General features: G+C 32.6%; 1 protein-coding gene, 1 long non-coding RNA gene and 1 pseudogene across 2 annotated transcripts; all 3 read left to right on the forward strand.

Moving 5' to 3' along the window:
* Positions 1–3,079: 3,079 nt before the first annotated feature.
* LOC145002489 (uncharacterized) lies at positions 3,080–3,793 on the forward strand. Its single transcript, XM_078961748.1, has one exon. It carries the CDS (start codon positions 3,080–3,082, stop codon positions 3,791–3,793), a length of 714 nt encoding a protein of 237 aa, XP_078817874.1.
* A 1,884-nt stretch (positions 3,794–5,677) lies between these two features.
* Positions 5,678–6,697, forward strand: LOC145048149 (uncharacterized). Its single transcript, XR_013682731.1, has 3 exons — positions 5,678–6,000; positions 6,137–6,295; positions 6,588–6,697. It is a non-coding gene; the product is annotated as an uncharacterized LOC145048149 (long non-coding RNA).
* A 264-nt stretch (positions 6,698–6,961) lies between these two features.
* On the forward strand, positions 6,962–16,739 carry LOC145002493 (uncharacterized; annotated as a pseudogene).
* Positions 16,740–18,421: the final 1,682 nt, after the last annotated feature.

Consider the following 18,421-nt stretch of genomic DNA (forward strand, 5'->3'; position numbering starts at 1 on the left):
CTTATTCAACTCCATATAGTCAATGCACATTTTGTGCGAACCGTCCTTCTTCTTGAAGAAGAGGATCGATGCTCCCCAAGGAGAACTACTCGGGTGAATAAACTGCTTACCCAGCAGCTCCTGCATCTCTGGCGGTGCCAGACGGTACGGCACCTTAACGATAGGGGCCGCACCCGGAACTAGATCAATCCTGAACTCTACTTGCCTCTCCGGAGGCACTCCAGGTAGCTCCTCTGGAAACACATCAACAAACTCTCTAACCATTGGAACCTCTGAAACTGAAGCATGATCTCCAATCCGTGTATCCATCACATACACTAGATAACCGACACACCCATGCTGAATGAACTGCCGAGCTCTGGCGGCTGAACAAAACCATGCTCCCACTCTGGTGCTCTCACCATAAACCACCAGTTCTCCCCCACTTGGGGTTCGAACTACCACTCGTTGTCCCTCAGAGTCGATCATGGCGCCAAACCGACTGAGCCAATCCATCCCTACGATCACACATACTTCCCCCATGGGAATAGGAATCAAATATATCGGGAAGGATACCCCGAAAATCTCCAACTCGCATCCCCGGTAGACCGAAGAAGCAGAAACCCCATGCTCGTTGGCGATCGAAACTCGCAACGGGCACTCAAGCTCATCTATTGACACACTGAATTCTCTACTGAAAGTTTGAGATACAAACGACCGACTTGCCCCCGAGTCAAATAGAACCAAAGAAGGCAAAGAGTTTACTAAAAACGTACCAAATCATAGGTACAACTAATAAGCATACCACATATATAATAACTGAGATAGAAAATAGAAACATACCAGCAACCACATCCGGTGCTACCTTAGCCTCCTCGGCAATGAGCTGGAAGGTGCGCCCCTGAGCCTTCGGAGGCTCCACCCTGATTGGCCTCCCATCCCCAATCCTCAAAGTAGCTGGTGCGGATCAGTGTACCGGCTTGGCGGCGAGCTGCAGACAGTTGGTCTTCACGTGACCAACCTTATGATAATGGTAACAAATCCTCATATCTGTTGAAGGGGCGGACTGACGACAGTCCCTGGCATAGTACCCCTCCTTTCCACATTTGTGGCAACCACCTCCTGCTCGACAAACCCCAGAATGACCACTTCTACACTTTCCACAAGTGCGGCTCTGCAGACCCCCGGTCTGAGTATCAGCGGTCTTGGACCGCTTAGGTGCCGGTTAAGACTGTGTTGGAACCTGACGATGCTCCTTCAACTGCAGCTCTATCTCCAACTCACGCCGCCTCGCAGTTTCCCAAAGATCCAAAAGAGTCTCACAATGTTGCGTAGCAACAAACTGTCGAATATCAGTCTTGAGCATACTCAGATAACGAGTCATCTGAGACTACTCTGAAGCAAACTTCGGGCAAAACATATCCCTCTCCGTGAACATACGAGTAATCTCCATCACTGACTCCCCATCCTGCCTCAATGTCAAAAACTCCTAAGCAAGTCGCTCTTGCTCAACGCGTGGAATGTAGCGAGTGCAGAACATATCCCGGAACTGCCCCCAAGTAACAACAGGTTGTTGATCATCAGTGTACGACCATGTCATCAATTTCCACCAATCCTTTGCCCTAAGCCTCAGTAGGTTCAGGGCACACCTGACCTTCTGGTCAGCAAGACATGAACACGTGAAGAAATAGCCCTCCATGTCAGATAACCACCTCATAGCCCAGATCGCATCCTGCGTACCATCAAACGTCAGGGGCTTCGTGTTATCGAAGTCCCGATACTAGAAAGCCCTGTTGGCTCCTCCTCCAACCCCTGTCGCGGTTACAGCTGATGTGGCTGCAGCAGCAGCAGCTGTCTCTGCTAGAGTTGCATACCGCTCATCAAAGTACTCAACCATCGCGGTCTTAATCGACCCAAACATCTCTGGCAGCTGCGCTCGGAAAACTGCAGCAAATAGTAAAAGCAAATAGTCTCTTTAGGATCAGAGGCGGGAGGAACATCAAAATAAAATTTTATACATCCTAAAATAAAATACAAACACTAAATTAAGTACTAACAAAATAAGAAAGTAATTTTCAAAGTATGTTATGTGCATTCATAAAAGAGATTCCAACAAAAAAAAATGTTAAAAACAGTAAATACACAACATTTATATGTTTATTTCAAGTGTCTATAATTGGTTCAATGTCTAACCAATATATACGTTAGTATAGTCTAAAATAAAGTATAAACACTAAATTACATATATAATTTTTTTTAACAAATTCAACGGTCATATGAATGAGCAATGTACGTTTTAAAAGCATGACACATTATACACATCTAAAAAAGCATGACATGTTCAAAAAGAACAAAAAAGTTATGAAATAAAAATACTCATAATTAATATTCTCTCTTTTAAAGCATTTATGTGATTCGATATCTAACCAAATTATATGTTATATAGTTTAAAATAAAATACAAACAATAAATTATATGTTTTAAAAAACTGAAGACAAAATTGCAAAAATATTCCCTGTGGTTTGTTAATTTTTTTTTGTTAATGTCCAAAAATAAGTTTATTAGCAAAAAAATGTCCATATTTGGTGGTTTAATTGTGGTTTGGTCCCTATCTCGTTAAGTTTAACAGCATGGCTATTAACTTTTGGTAAATGATAGATTTACTCCTAAGATCTTTTTTGCAGTTTTATCTTTTTACCAAACTATAAGGACCAATTATACAATTTTTCTTTTTCATTTTATTGAATTATTGTACATTAATTCTTTTAATAATCTTTTTTTTTTTTAACTTTTTTCTTATTATATTATTTTTTATTGGATTATTATATACTAATAAATATTATTTTTAACATATAATATTTATCTATTTGTAAGTGTTATTTTATTGGAATTTTTTTATTAGGGTGTTTTTTAACAACACTTTTTGAATTTTTTATTAGGGTGTTTTTTTAGTATAAGTTGTGTTTCTAGTAAATAGGGGTGTTTATTTTGGTATACAGAATTCAAGAAAAAAACACACACTTTTTGACTTTTTTATTAGGGTGTTTTTTTAGTATAGATTGTTATTGCTGTTGTTTTTTTTCATCATATTTTTGTTTTTATGTATTCATTTGGAGCTGGAAATAGTACACATTTTTGGAAGGACAAATGGCTTGGAACTTACACACTCAAAGAGAGTTTCCCGAGTTTATATAAGCTTGATGTTGAAAAAGATTGCATGGTTTTGGATAGGTTAGGAGGAAACATTGATGCGGTTTTTCAAGGAAGTTGGAAGAGGCAGCTAAGGAAAGGAAAAGAGGCTAGGGAGCTGACTGCGTTGAAAAATGTCATCGACGGTTTTACTTTGTTCCTAAATTTGGATACTCGGCTTTGGAGAGCTGATGCTTCGGGGATTTTTTCCGTCCGCTCGTTGAGGATTTTGATGGTTGAACATCTTGGAGTTCACAGCCCTTTACGTGATTTTAATTGGGTTAGTTGGGTCCCAGTTAAGATCAATTGCTTCATATGGCAAGTTTTCATAAATCGTATTCCGGTGACAAAAAAGTTAAAAGAGATAGGCATTCCTCTAGTGTCTGTTGTTTGTCCTATGTACAACATAGATGATGAAGATGTTGATCATCTTTTCTTCCATTGCTCGTTTGCATCTCAAATTTGGAAATGGTTTCAAGATTGGAGTGGTTTATTGATGAATTGCTCCGGAAGTGGAATGGAGTTGATCAAAAAGCTAGATGAACTTGTTCAAAGTAAGAAGAGAAAAAAGCTTAAACTTGCCTTAATCTATTCGGTGCGTTTGGTTAATTTGGAAGGCTCGTAATTCTTTGGTGTTCAACAAAAGGAGAAGCTCCCCTTTACAAACGGTTGATGAGATTCAACTGGTCACAATTAATTGGATTAAACATAGATCTTATTATAATTTCATTTGTTGGTTCGTTTGGTGTATCTCCCCATGTAATGCTTGTCCTATGTAATTTTGTCTAGCATCTTGCTAATTTATTTTAATACATCCACCGTTCAAAAAAAATCCATTTATATTTAATTATTAAATAATATACAAATATATATGTTATTAATCTATATTAATTAAAACTAAATTAATCATTTATACTTAATTATTATATATGTAAATATATATTTATTTTTTAATTAGTTATTTTAAAGTATTTTAGGTTTTAAATAAAAAATAAAGAAAATAAAAAATAAAAGGATTATAAATAAAAAATAAAGAAAATAAAAAGAATGGCACGTTAAGTTAATGTCTTGATTTGTGGAGGGGATATTCTTTATTTTGGTACACAGAATTCAAGAAAATAACAAAACTTTTTGGCTTTTTTAATACACTGTTTTTTAAGTATAGATTGTTTTTTTAGCAAATGGGGTATTTATTTTGGTATACAGAATTCAAACACTAAAACAACGCTTTTTGATTTTTTTATTAGGATGTTTTGTCTAATATAGATTGTTAATGGCTTAATGCTATTGTTTTTTTGCATCATATTTTGTTTTTATGTATTCATTTATATTATTAAATAATATATGAATCTTCCTATCCTCTTTTAACAAATAAAGGTTTTTTTTACCACATATCAATTTCTTATGAATTTTAACACTTATCATTTTATGGAATTTTTGAAATAAATGTTATCCACTTATCAAATTTTTATTTGTTTCATTTTTTAAAATTAAAATCATATACTTATATATGTAAAGTATTAAATATTATATATAAGATATTGAATTGCAATAAATATGTTTCACCTTATTTTAAAATTGTACATTAAAAAATATTTTTTATTTACACTTTAATGTTTAATCTTTTTTAAATCAACTCGTGTAATACACGGGTTTCACACCTAATACTAATAAAATAGTAGTTCTTTTATCATGTATCATCATGTTAGACATTGTAATTAATATCATGACACTTATCGATTATCTATTTCAAATCTTAAATTTCAAAATTCAAATTTTATTTTAATTATATTAAATTAATAACATTAGAATAAAAATAAAATAAATCCATACAAATTAATTATAAGATTTTACGTATTTATTTGAATCAACGATTATAAATTTATATATAACTAAAAAAATATCTCTTAATTAATAAGTTATTTAAAATTATTAATTAATAATTCTAAATTTTTATTTAGAAAGTTTAATTAATTTTTTAACCGTAATTACCAAAGGTTATAAACTAGTATCTTTACTATATTATTAAGGATATTGCCCACCTCTTGAAAATTAAGAGGTACAACATATCTTACCTTATGTACAATTACATTAAGCAATATACGTATTATACTACACTACACGCTACACAAGGATCGTATACTACACCGTACAATGACCTTACCTAATCTCCTAACCACAACCATCTAACCTATTCACATCGACATATTAACAGATCCAGAGGCAGAGGCGGTGATGAACAGATCCAGAGATCCGGAGATGATCATGAGGACAGATTAATGATACTCAGCATCTTCGATCCTCAATCTGATCATCAACCTTCAAGCAGTCGAGTTCTTAACATGGTGGATCTCCAGCGTTTCCAATATAAACCTTTTCATTGCCTTCGATTTTCACCCTAACAGATGTCTTAGCATCTTCAATCCTCAAAAAACCCTAAAGATCTGACATCTAACCCATTCATCTCACCTTCGTAACATCCTCAGCCACCACAGGTACCCTCAAACCCATCTTCACATCGACACCACCAAAGATGCCCCTTTCCCCGCATTCGATTTTCACCCTAACACGGTCTCAGGTATCAGCTATCAAAGATCCCGAACACGGAGGGGAGGAGGATGCCGCTGCTGACGACGAATTAGGTCTTAGCATATTCGATCTTGAAAAACCCTAAAGATCTGCATCAATCATCTCGAGACGCCGTTGCTGATGACTAATCAGGTCTCAGTAAAACACGGACCTTTCAATAGTTGATTCCACCACCTACCACCACCTTTAAAGCTTGATTTCGCCGCCTACCACCACCTTCGTAACCTCCCTCAGCCACCACAGGTACCCTCAAACCCATATTCAACATATTTATGATAATACATTTTTTTTATGCTCTCCTCAACTGGAGTTTGCACAATGGGGTATGTTTATTGGGTAAGTTAAAATCTAACTTTTATCTCACATTTTTTGGTTGCAGAAAAGAATCCAAAATTGCTTCCACGTCCGATTAGTAGTTTAAAGCATCTGGGGTTACTTGGTTTTCAAGTTGGTGCTATAGAACAGATTGATGCAACATCTTTTCGTGTTTGGTAACCTGTGACTTTGGTTTTGTTCACTAATTTCAGTTTTACTAAAGGTAGATTTTATGAACAATAGCAATGTTTTCAGAACCCATCAATTAATTCTAAAAAGTTACCAAACCGATGTCCTTACACCCGATGAATTGCATTTATAAGTAAAATTGTCTTTACAAACTATTATGCCTAATTACATCTATTTTCAATGCTAATTTTCTGCAAAATGTTTATATTTTGATGAATGTCATGTTTCATCAGGCACTTCCTTACACTGTTTTCCAGCCATAAATTTAACTTGTATTACTACCATCGAATTTAAATCTAACATGCAGAAATTATTGGATTTGACAGGAGAAAAGCTATAGTTTTGGGGAACTATGAATGCTTCTTAGACGTGAGGCTTACTAGAGATAACAACATAACAACTAGAAAGATCTATCAACTACAATTTGTGTTGTATCAGGTAATTCCTCTGTTTTGATAGAAGTGTTTTATTTCCATCATTTGGATGGGGCTACATTGTTGTTTTTGTTAATTTTTGTATGTTGTACCATATACAGTGCGAGGAATGATGTATTACAGGAAAACTTTAATGTTACAAGCCTATCTGGAGAAGATGACAGTTGGAGGTTTTTGTTTTAAAAGTAATATTTTTTAATTTTTATTTTAATCTATTTTCTAATATACTTATATTACACTTGGTGTGGAAGCTGCTGTTCCACCTAATGAAGCAACAGAAACAAAAGGCTTTGAGTTTTCTCCTGAAGCAAGAGCACAATGGGAAAGTGCAGAAAGAGTTTTACTCTAAACTTGTGAAGGGTGACATCAATGGGAAAGATAAGGTTCATATTTTTCTATGAGTCTTAACTATATATATTTTTTTGTTATTTACTTATATCATACTTAATTTTGATGTAAATTGCTAATTATCATGAAGGAAGTTTATTCTATAAAATTGCCAGGAAATCCGAAGCTTGGTGAAGGAAAACCTGAAAATCAAAATCATGCGATTGTTTTTACACGTAGAAATGTTGTTCAAACAATTGACATGAATCAAGATAATTATTTTGAAGAAGCTTTAAAGATGAGGAATCTTCTAGAAGAATTCCATGAGAATCATGGTATCCGTCTTGCTACCATTCTTGGTGTCAGGGAACATGTTTTTAAGGGAAGGTATAAAATTATAATTATAAATAAAAAATAATAATGTATTTACTATTTAACACACACATACAGAAAGTTTTAATGTTTTTGATTCATATATGCAGTGTCTCTTCTTTAGCATCCTTCACGTCAAATCAAGAAACGAGTTTTGTAACTCTTGGGCAACGTGTTCTTGCAAGTCCTCTAAAGTAAGTTTGACTTTTCTATTCAAGCGATATATGTTCTTGTTCCCAGGGGTATTTTTGTCATTTTGTTGATTTTAAATTATTTTTCAGGGTCGTATGCATTATGGTCATCCCGATGTGTTTGATAGAGTCTTCCATATAACACGAGGTGGTATCAGCAAAGCCTCTCGTGTCATCAACATTAGTGAAGATATTTACGCAGGTATATATATTTAATAATAATAATAATAATTTTTTCTCTCTTTATTTCTTGTTTTCTTGTTTTTTTAATATATCTAATGTCACCTTTAAAATTCATGTTTTAATTCAACTTTGCGTCAAGGAAATATCACGCATCATGAATACATCCAGGTATTTGATATTTTTGTTAAAAATACTTTTTCCCTTCTAAAAGTATTAAAAAAAAAAAGAAGAAGTAGTTTTTAATTTTTTTTATTTATTTAAATGTTGTGAAGGTTGGAAAGGGGAAAGATGTGGGGCTGAATCAGATTGCTCTGTTTGAATGAAAAGTAGCTGGAGGAAATGGAGAGCAGGTTCTTAGTAGAGAAATATACAGACTTGGTCAACTCTTTGACTTCTTCCGCATGCTTTCATTCTACTTTACTACTGTTGGATTTTACTTGTGCACCATGGTACACTACACCTTTATTTATTTATTAATTCATATTACTTTTAAAAAAAACAGCTAACAACTTTTATGTTTTGATATACAGTTAACAGTGATCACAATGTACATATTTCTCTATGGGAAAACATATCTGGTAAGTAGCTAATCACCAAATCTCAGTTTTATATTTATAAAAGAAAACTGAAATTTCTCAAGAGCAACCATAACATCATTATAATTCATATTCAGAATTGAGTAAGAGGAAATATAATTTCATGTTTATAAGTCAATTTATCAACTACTCAATGCTTAAATTTGAATAAATTTAAGCAGTTCTTTATGTTGATCTTTTGACACATCATTAGGGGTATTGCCCATTTGTTGAAAATATTCGATACTTGTATGTAAGCAAACAGAAAATGAAAAAATGAAAGACTTGCAGTTTGCTATCTGCAGGCTATGTCCAAAATATATTTTTTTCACTTATTATGTTTCTGTATGACAGGTATCGACTTTTTAATTCTGTAATGTGCAAAAGATTAAGTGACCTAATTATATGTTTTGACTGCCGATCTGTTAAACTGTTTTTTAGATTACAATATATTTCCAAAAATAAAATTGACAAATATTATATTCATTTTTAAATTTTTGAGTATATTTGTTAACTTTGATATGATTTGAAAATATTTTTGGTAGGGATTTTGATAATTAGTATATTTGTTAATTTTGTAAGATTTTAAATATTTTTGGTATGGATTTTAATATTCATGGTAAGATTTTAATTTGCTTAATTTTGGAATGATTATCAATATCCAAAAATACAGCATTTTCTATTCTATAACAGATTATTCTACCTATAAATTTAAGTTATGTTCTTCATTTTTCTCTCACAGCAAAATTTCACAGTTGAGGTTTTGGGACGATTTGATCATTGAGTTGGAATCGGGAAGACTGCTTCATTGCTTCATCGCGTTTCTTGACACGAATTCAGGTTCTCTTTACTTCTTTTATATTTTGTAACTTCAAATGTGTATAATATTTTATTTCTTACTTCTATTTGAAGTGATAAACTTCTTTTGTTTCAACTGTTAATATTATTCTGTCTTCTATCTAAATTGATTAATACATGTATATAATTTGTATATATGTGTGTATGTATTTGTTTGTCTTCTATCTAAATTGATCAATCTTCTTATTCTTTATCTCAAATAATACATGTATATATTTTGTATATATGTGTGTATGTATTTGTTTTTGGCATTGTACATATGTTATGGTTTGTATATGTATAAGTTGGGATATTGTGTTTTTGAGTTTGAGTTTGAGTGAATCATACATTCATTCGGAAAAAAAAAACCAATATGTATTAAGTTTTTCCATTAATTGATATTTCACCCTGTCAAATAAGTTTGACTGAATCATACATTCATTTTGAATTACTAAATACTAAGTTGTAGGATATATAAAGCTATTTTACTTCAAACTTGTTGATAAATTGGTTACAATATTATAATGTTCCAACTGTAAGTAATTTTTTTTATAAGTGAGTGTAGAAAGTTTTAAGTTCAAAGAAAACTATTAAAATTAGTTTTTATAATATAGATAATACAGGAAGTTTTGCCGGTGATATAATAAATACTAACTGAATGATTGTAAAACATAATCTAGCAACATATATCAATTTTAACAATATCTAAAATATGTTAAAACAAGAAACTTGTGACCTACAAAATAACAAGATCAAACTTATGCAACGGGATTTCAAATAACCATAACTTTTTTCATGCATTTAAATTTAAATATTTTATGTTGCAAATATACGAAAAACTTTAAAATAGACACAATCATTATAACATCAGCACACGGGCTTGAAATAGGGCATTGTGTTTCATATTAGTACTAAAAAAATCTTGTGAAATAGGACATTGTGTTTCATGTTAGTATTAAAAAATCTTCTATTTAAATCAAAGTCTTGCGAAATTTGTTTTTGACTTTTTGTAACATCCATTATTTACTTAAATATTTGTTATTAAACTTTTTAAATCTTACAATTCATATCAAATAAATCTTATTAATATTTGTTATTAATATATGCTTTAGGTTTTCTGTAATATTTAATAAATAAATCATGTAATAAAAACTCTTATTGCTTGGATATTTCAAAAGTACGATACATATGTTATTATACTTTGGGCATCTCAAATCAATATAGTTTTTAATACAAATAATTAAATAAATCAATTCTACATCAATCACATCCGACTTTCGTTTTGTAGAATCATGAATGGTCATATTTACGTTGATGCATTTTCGTTGCTACTAAACTACCATTTGTGGTATGTTTTGACATCCGTTCGTGTTGATTTCATTTGGAGGGACTCAAGAGCAAACAAACTCTTCATGGTTCTCATTGATCAAAATATATGTTTAAAAAAATATTTATATCTTATTTTCATTTTCATAATTTATCACAAGTATTTTTGTTTATAAAAATATTACATTTTTTATTAGAGAGAGAAATTGTTAGCAATTGTTCCACAACAAATGATGCGCTTTATTTATGGAGGGAATCTATTGGGTGGTGTGTTTTCTTTAAACCATTTCCAAATCGAACCAACCTATGCTGAGTATCCGAGATATCAAGAATACAGTTTATTACGTGGTGATTTGATGATTAAAATCAGCAATAACACACAGTTTAATCGTTTGGCCGATGCTATCATATCATGGTTTCCGGTTTTCCCATTGGTTCCCTCAATAAAAAGTTTAGTAGAAGATCGGACAGAGAGAAAAATGATGATCGGTAAATTTAATAAATTGTATATATTTTTAGCATTCTAAAGTTTTTAAAATAATAACAAGTTGTCCTTTTAATTATCGTTATTTTTAGATATTGTTGGAAAAATCATCAGAGACAAGCGAAACTATTCTCATTACGTTGGTTTACTGACGTTAACTTCTTTCACTTTATATCTCCAAGATGGGCCGTAAGTGTTTCTTATTATTATTATTATTATTATTATTATTATTATTATTATTATTATTGTTGTTGTTATTATTATTATTATTATTTTATTATTATTATTATTATTATTATTATTACACTAAAGCAAAATTAGGTGACTTTGGAAATATTTGATTATAAATAGAGGGAGTATAATAAAGATGAAACTACATATAACCGACCGAACACGCTATCAAATTTTGAGGACTGTCTATGCAATAGAGAGAAAGTATATAGTATTTGTTTCTCGGGTGAAATTGGTTCATTTGGATTCAAGTAAGTTTTTTCTAGAAAATTATAGTACTTGTAGTGCTATTAAAATACCTATATCAATACATTTTAATAATTTTTATCTTATTTTCAGTGAACATTTTGATATCAACCAAACTAAGCAACGTAGAGTTCCAACCGCGGATGCTGGAAGCATTTAACATCATAAATATGCCTAGAAGAATTTTTAATTCCGTGTGAGACATTTGGTGGTGTTTTTTTTTTTTTTTGAAGTTTTGACAACTTTTACGAGTGCGTTGCTTTTATTGTTGATCTACATTAATGTTAGACATATTATGTTGAATTTTTTCATGTATGGTTTATTTTTCTTGTGTTGACTTATAAATTGATAAATAATAATTTTTGGATATCTATGGAAATTTTCTTTTAATTATGTATAACTTTCTTCTATTGTGCTTTTGGATTACAAGTTGTTAGTATATTTGGTTATTTATTAAGGGTTGTGTTGCTTTTTGAAACACACACATACATGACTACTAAATCACATGGTCTACATTACAAAATGTTACATTCTTGATGATATAATATGTGCTTATTCTTAACATTTCCATTATAGTGTTCAATGGGAACTGTAGATAAGGGAAACGAAAACTGTGATGATTCCCAAAACCCGATAGATATAGAAAAAGGTATGTCGTTTATATGAGTATATGTTTTCATTTATAATATATAACTATTTATCCAAATAATATGTTTGTAGAAAATCTAAAAAGATACAATAGAAACTATTATGCACGAAAAAAGGAGAAAAACAAAAAGAGAAGGATAGCTAACGGTGAAGGATGTAGTCAACCTACAGCACTCACAAGTTGCACTACAATGGAGACAAACGAAACAAATATGAACGAAGATTCCTCTGTGAGTGTTATAAGTGCTGCTCAGAGGACGAGTACTTATAATAAAGAATATTATCAACGAAGAAAGGAACGAACTATGATGACAAAAAGAAGAGTATACGCCTTTCAAGAGGATCCGTATGATTTTGTTTACGAAAATATCCGTATGGAACATCGTATATTAAAGGCTCAAAACCCTTGTGTTTATTGTGGAGCAAAGCGACTACAATATGAATTCCCTACCTTTTGTTGCATGAGTGGGAAGATAAAACTGGCACACTCCCCTATTCCCACAGAGTTGCACCAACTCTTCACAAGGCAAGAGCAGCTAGAAGAAAGCTTCAGGTACAATATAAGGGCGTATAACTCAAACTTTTCTTTCGCATCACTAGGTGTAAATTTGGATAAAGAATTGGCCAATATGAATTCTGGATTTTACACTTTTTGTGCGCACGGAACACTCTATCATAATATCGATCAGTTAATTTCAAGGGATGGTAAATCGAGGTATTTACAGTTGTATTTTTATGACGGTGAAGCTGAAATATCACAGAGATCCTCCTGGAAGAATGTTGATAGAAGAATCATCCAAAAACTAACACGTATTCTAGCTTCGAATCCGTACGTTAGAACATTTAAACAGCTATCTGATCTAGGACCGCTTGATAATTATAGAGTGACTTTGAATGCATCGGTGGAGCTTGACCAAAGGGTGTACAATAAGCCTACCACATCTGAGGTGTGAATAGTAACATTTAACTTTATTCATTTTAAAATTAAATGTCTCATATTTATAATTATAGATATCATATTAATCACCATATTGAACTACACCTTTGCATAGGTTGCTGGTATTTGGGTTGAAGGAAATGACAACATCACTGCATATAAAAGAAGTATTATTGTCTACGGGAGGTCTAACTATAGTACTGAAATTCAACCTCACTTTGGTTGTTATGATCCTTTGTCGTATCCTTTATTCTTTCCCAATGGTGAGTCTGGATGGCATCCTAAAATACCAAGATATGGGGTGGCCATGGATGAAATTAATAGTGACAATGAAGACAATGATGAAGGTTCAGAAGGTACGCCTTTAACATTCTTTTACATATTTAAAACATGTAATAGGTATTGCCTTAAATATTTGGATATTAAATTTATATTTTTCACATAAATTATGATATCACAGGATCTACTTCAAAAAAAGGCAGAAACACTGTAAGTATGCGGGAGTACTATTGTTACAAGTTCCAGATACGGTCGAATGATAATGTGATTTTGATGGGAGGGAGATTGTTCCAGCAGTTTGCAGTAGATACCTATATAAAGATTGAGACTACACGTTTGGTTTTTGTTGAAAAGAACCAAACCAAAATTAGAGCTGATTTATACCAGGGAATTGTTGATTGTTTCAATGCCGGTGAGGCTCAACCAAGTAGGGTTGGACAGATTGTGTTACCTGCAAGTTTCATTGGAGGTCCACGTGACATGCGCCGAAGATTTCTGGATGCCATGGCTTTAGTTCAAGATGATGGGAGGCCTGATATATTTCTTATAATGACGTGCAACCTAAAATGGAAAGAAATTGATGATGAGTTATTGCCTGGACAGTCAGCTCAAGATCGACCGGACCTTGTTGCAAGAGTTTTTCATGCTAAGTTAGAGGATCTCAAGGTACAGTTATTGCAGAGACATATAATCGGTGTGGTGGGGTCATATGTGTATGTGATAGAGTTTCAAAAGCGTGGATCGCCACATGCATATTTCCTCTTAATAATGACCCCTGGATATAAGATGAATAATCCAGACGATTATGACAAACTTGTGTGTGCGGAAATTCCCGACCCAATAAGGTTTCCTGAAATGCATGATCTTGTCAAAAGTCACATGATGCACGGTCCCTGTGGTAGCTTGCAAGAAAAAAGTTCGTGTATGCAGGGTGTGCCAAAAATATGTCGTTTCAGATATCCTAGGCAATTCAATGAAAAGACATCACAAGGAGAGGACTCATATCCATTATATAGAAGGAGAAATAATGGAATTGAGGTTACTGTAAGAAATACATCATTGGATAACAGATGGGTGGCTCCATACAACCCGAAGTTGTTAATGATGTTTAATTGTCATATCAACGTTGAGGTTTGTTCGAGTATAAAGTCTGTGAAGTACCTCTTCAAATATGTTTATAAGGGCCATGACAAACAAGTTATCCATATTGATAAAGACCAAGAAAATGTTGTTATTAATGAGATAAAAAAGTTTCAAGACGCACGTTATGTGTCCCCTCCCGAGGCATTATGGCGAGTTTTTAGCTTTCCTCTTTCAAAAATCCACCCTTGTGTGATGGCCTTGCAAATACATCTCCCGAAGCAACAGTTGGTTAGGTTCAAAGACGGTGACAGAATGGAAGACATTGTTGATAGGGAGAAAGAAAAAGATTCAATGTTGACGGCATTTTTCAAGAAGAATAAAGAAGATTCCAAAGCGAGAGAATATTTGTATAAGGATTTTCCCAAACATTTTACATGGAATCGGAGCAACCATTGTTGGAGGACCCGGGAACATAAATCAATGGTTGGTCGACTTGTTTATGCTAATCCAGCTGAAGGAGAGAGATACTACCTACGCCTGCTTTTATGTCATATCACCGGGCCTACCTGCTTTCAAGATTTATACACAGCCAATGGTGTATTACACCCTACATTTCGAAAAGCAGCTCTTGAAAGAGGTTTAATAGAGACGGATGATAATTTATCACAGTGTCTTGAAGAGACTTCCTTATTTCAATTTCCCAGTGCACTTAGAAGGTTATTTGCGACGATGCTGATTTTTTGTGAACCAGGAAATGTTCGCAAGTTATGGGACGACCACTATGATTCTCTTTCTGAAGATTATAGGAAACAATATGGATGCGCCGAGCGAGTGCAAAATATGGTCCTCATCGACATTAGAGTCTTCCTAGAATCTATGACTAAAAAGCTTAGTGATTACGACCTTCCAAATATCAGTGCACACATCGATTTACAATCAAGAGGCTATCGTGAGGTACAAGAAGAATACTCTATAAATGTGGAATATGAAGACTTACATGCGCGAGACTCTCTCAATCCAGACCAGAAGTTTGCATATGATGAGATAATGAGGCATGCGGATCAAAATATCCCGGGTGTCTTCTTCATAGATGGTCCTGGTGGAACTGAAAAGACATTTTTGTACAAAGCTTTGTTGGCTAATATTCGTGCCCGTGGTCTTATTGCACTTGCAACTGCCACGTCAGGTGTTGCGGCTAACAACATGCCAGGAGGGAGAACAGCTCATTCACGATTTGGAATTTCGCTCAATCTTGATAATAACTCGATGTGCAAGATCACTAAACAAAGTGGGAAGGCTCAGATACTTCGCGAGGCAAAGGTAATCATATGGGATGAAGCAGCAATGGCTAAGAGGCAGGCAGTAGAAGCAGTTGATCGGACAATGCAAGACATCACAGATGAGAAGCTCCCTTTCGGTGGAAAGATAATGGTTATGGGAGGTGACTTTAGACAAGTGTTGCCGGTCGTGAGACGTGGCCCTCGAGCACAAATTGTCGACTCTAGCTTACGAATGTCACCTCTATGGGCTTCAGTTAAAAGGCTTCGATTAAATATCAACATGAGAGCGGTAAATGACCCGTGGTTTTCTGATTTTTTATTACGAGTCGGTGATGGAAAGGAGGAAACATTGGACGAGTCCTATATTCGTATACCTGATAACATGTCCATTCGATACACTGATAAAACTAAATCAGTGGACGCTCTGATTGATGCAATATTTCCTTCTTTGCAATCCAACGGCGCCGATTCAAAATTTATCATTTCGAGAGCGATATTGTCAACTAAAAATGAAAGTGTTGATGAGATTAATAATAAGTTGATCGAACGATTTTCTGGCGAACAAAAAGTTTACTATAGTTTTGATGAAGCGGAAGATGACAAAAATAACTTATACCCGATGGAGTATTTGAACTCGCTAAAAGTTAGTGGTGTACCCCCTCATTATCTTCGGTTAAAAACTGGGTGCCCTGTAATACTTTTGCGAAATATCGATCCTTCAAATGGGTTATGTAATGGCACCAGATTGATATGTCGAGCTTTCCAACAAAATGTCATTGATGCAGAGACAGCTGTTGGCCAACATGCTGGAAAAAGAGTGTTTTTACCAAGAATTCCTCTATGTCCGTCTGACGATGAGATGTTCCCATTCAAACTTAAAAGAAAGCAGTTTCCAATTCAACTTAGTTTCTCTATGACAATCAATAAAGCTCAAGGACAAACAATTCCAAATATAGGTGTTTATCTACCAGAATCGGTATTCTCACATGACCAGCTTTATGTGCGTTGTCCAGAGGAATATCACGTGTCAATACCAAGGTATTAGTAAAGCCGGAAAAAACGTTTCATAATGATGGAAACTACACATCAAACGTTGTGTACAAAGAAGTGTGATGTGATTAACAAGGTACAATCAACAACTTATTATTATACAATTTCTTCAAATATGTATCTTAGATGCTTATTTAATGTTTAATGCAGGGCTAGCAGATGAAGCAACATGATTACAGATTGATGTAGCTTATATATTAGACATGTTATAAATGTACAAAACTATATGGTTGTAGATTGTTGTTATTTATATATTGTTAAAATCAAGTATGAACTATCAGATGAATTATTTGAGATGTAGACTCTAACTTTTATCGTATTGTATGACTATACACCTAGCAAGAAACTATTTGTTGAAATGAACTATTCGACACATAATAGTCTACCAAATGGCCGTAATGAATAACTCACGTCTAAAGGAAACTATCTTCCGAAAAAAACTTTTCGTCGCCCGGCGCTTAGCGCGGGTAAACGGCTATATATATATATATATATATATATATATATATATATATATATATATATATATATATATATATATATTATCAACCTGTATCATTTAAAAATAAATAACTAATCATTTATATTTAATTGTTACATATATAAATATATATTTATTTTTTAGTTATTTGTTTTAAATTATTTTAGATTTTTTAATTTATTATTCTTATTACATAGAAACGCATGACTATATACTATTTGATTATTAAAAAAAAAAGATTATAAATAAAAAATAAAGAAAATAAAAATAAAAAGAAGGCCCCGTGAATTAAAGAAAAACAAAGTTGAGTTTAGTGTCTTGATTTTTCTAGGGAATGGTCTTTATTCTGGTATTCTATTTATATTTATAATTATATTGAATATATTGAAGTTTATATTCTATTTATATTTATAATTATATTGAATATATTGAAGGGTTTGTAAGAATCTCATCCCGATTCTTAGTCAAAATAGGATTTCAAGAACACTTCGACTTTTTTTTATTATGGCGTTTTTTAGTATAGGTTTTGTTTCAAACTAATAGGGGTGTTTATTCAAGGAAAAAAAACATTTTTTATTTTTTGAAAAAATTGATTATAAATAATTTATTATAAATTGTTTTTAATGAAAGTGATAATAGTTTCTAAAGGATGTTTTATTAGTAACACCGTTATAAATCTATTATACCATGTTTAGATAGTTGTAAAAAGACATTAACTTTTTTTATTTAAAATAATTAATAACTAAGAAAGAATTTTATTTTATTATTTTTTCCTATTTCATCATCTAATTTTTACAAGTTCAATCACAGCATCTACAATTTGCATTTATACTAAAAAAGCCATCAGTTTACATTTTTTTGCTAAAAACTCTACCGATAACACATAATTTTTAAAAAACATTATTTTGATTTTAATAGTCATAATTTTTAAAAAACATTATACTAAACTTTTTTTCGTTATCTATTTGTCATTGAACTATTAAAACTGTTCACATTTTACCCTTATGATCGGCTGTTCCCGGTCATAAGGATAAAATATGAACAGTTTCAATAGTTCAATGGTAAATACATAACGAAAAAAAGTTTAGTAACTAAATATGAACAAAATCGAAAATTCATTTCCATCTAAAAAGTTCAATGAATAAATGTGAACAAACCTCCTCTTGTATTATGTTTTAACAAATTATTTATTTTTG

This window comes from Lactuca saligna, chromosome 1 (genome assembly GCF_052625555.1).
Source record: "Lactuca saligna cultivar CGN05327 chromosome 1, ASM5262555v1, whole genome shotgun sequence".
NCBI classification, from domain to species: domain Eukaryota; kingdom Viridiplantae; phylum Streptophyta; class Magnoliopsida; order Asterales; family Asteraceae; genus Lactuca; species Lactuca saligna.

Excerpts from the sequence above, each read along its gene's own strand:
- LOC145002489 (XM_078961748.1), top strand. The coding sequence starts at position 3,080 with ATGTATTCATTTGGAGCTGGAAATAGTACACATTTTTGGAAGGACAAA.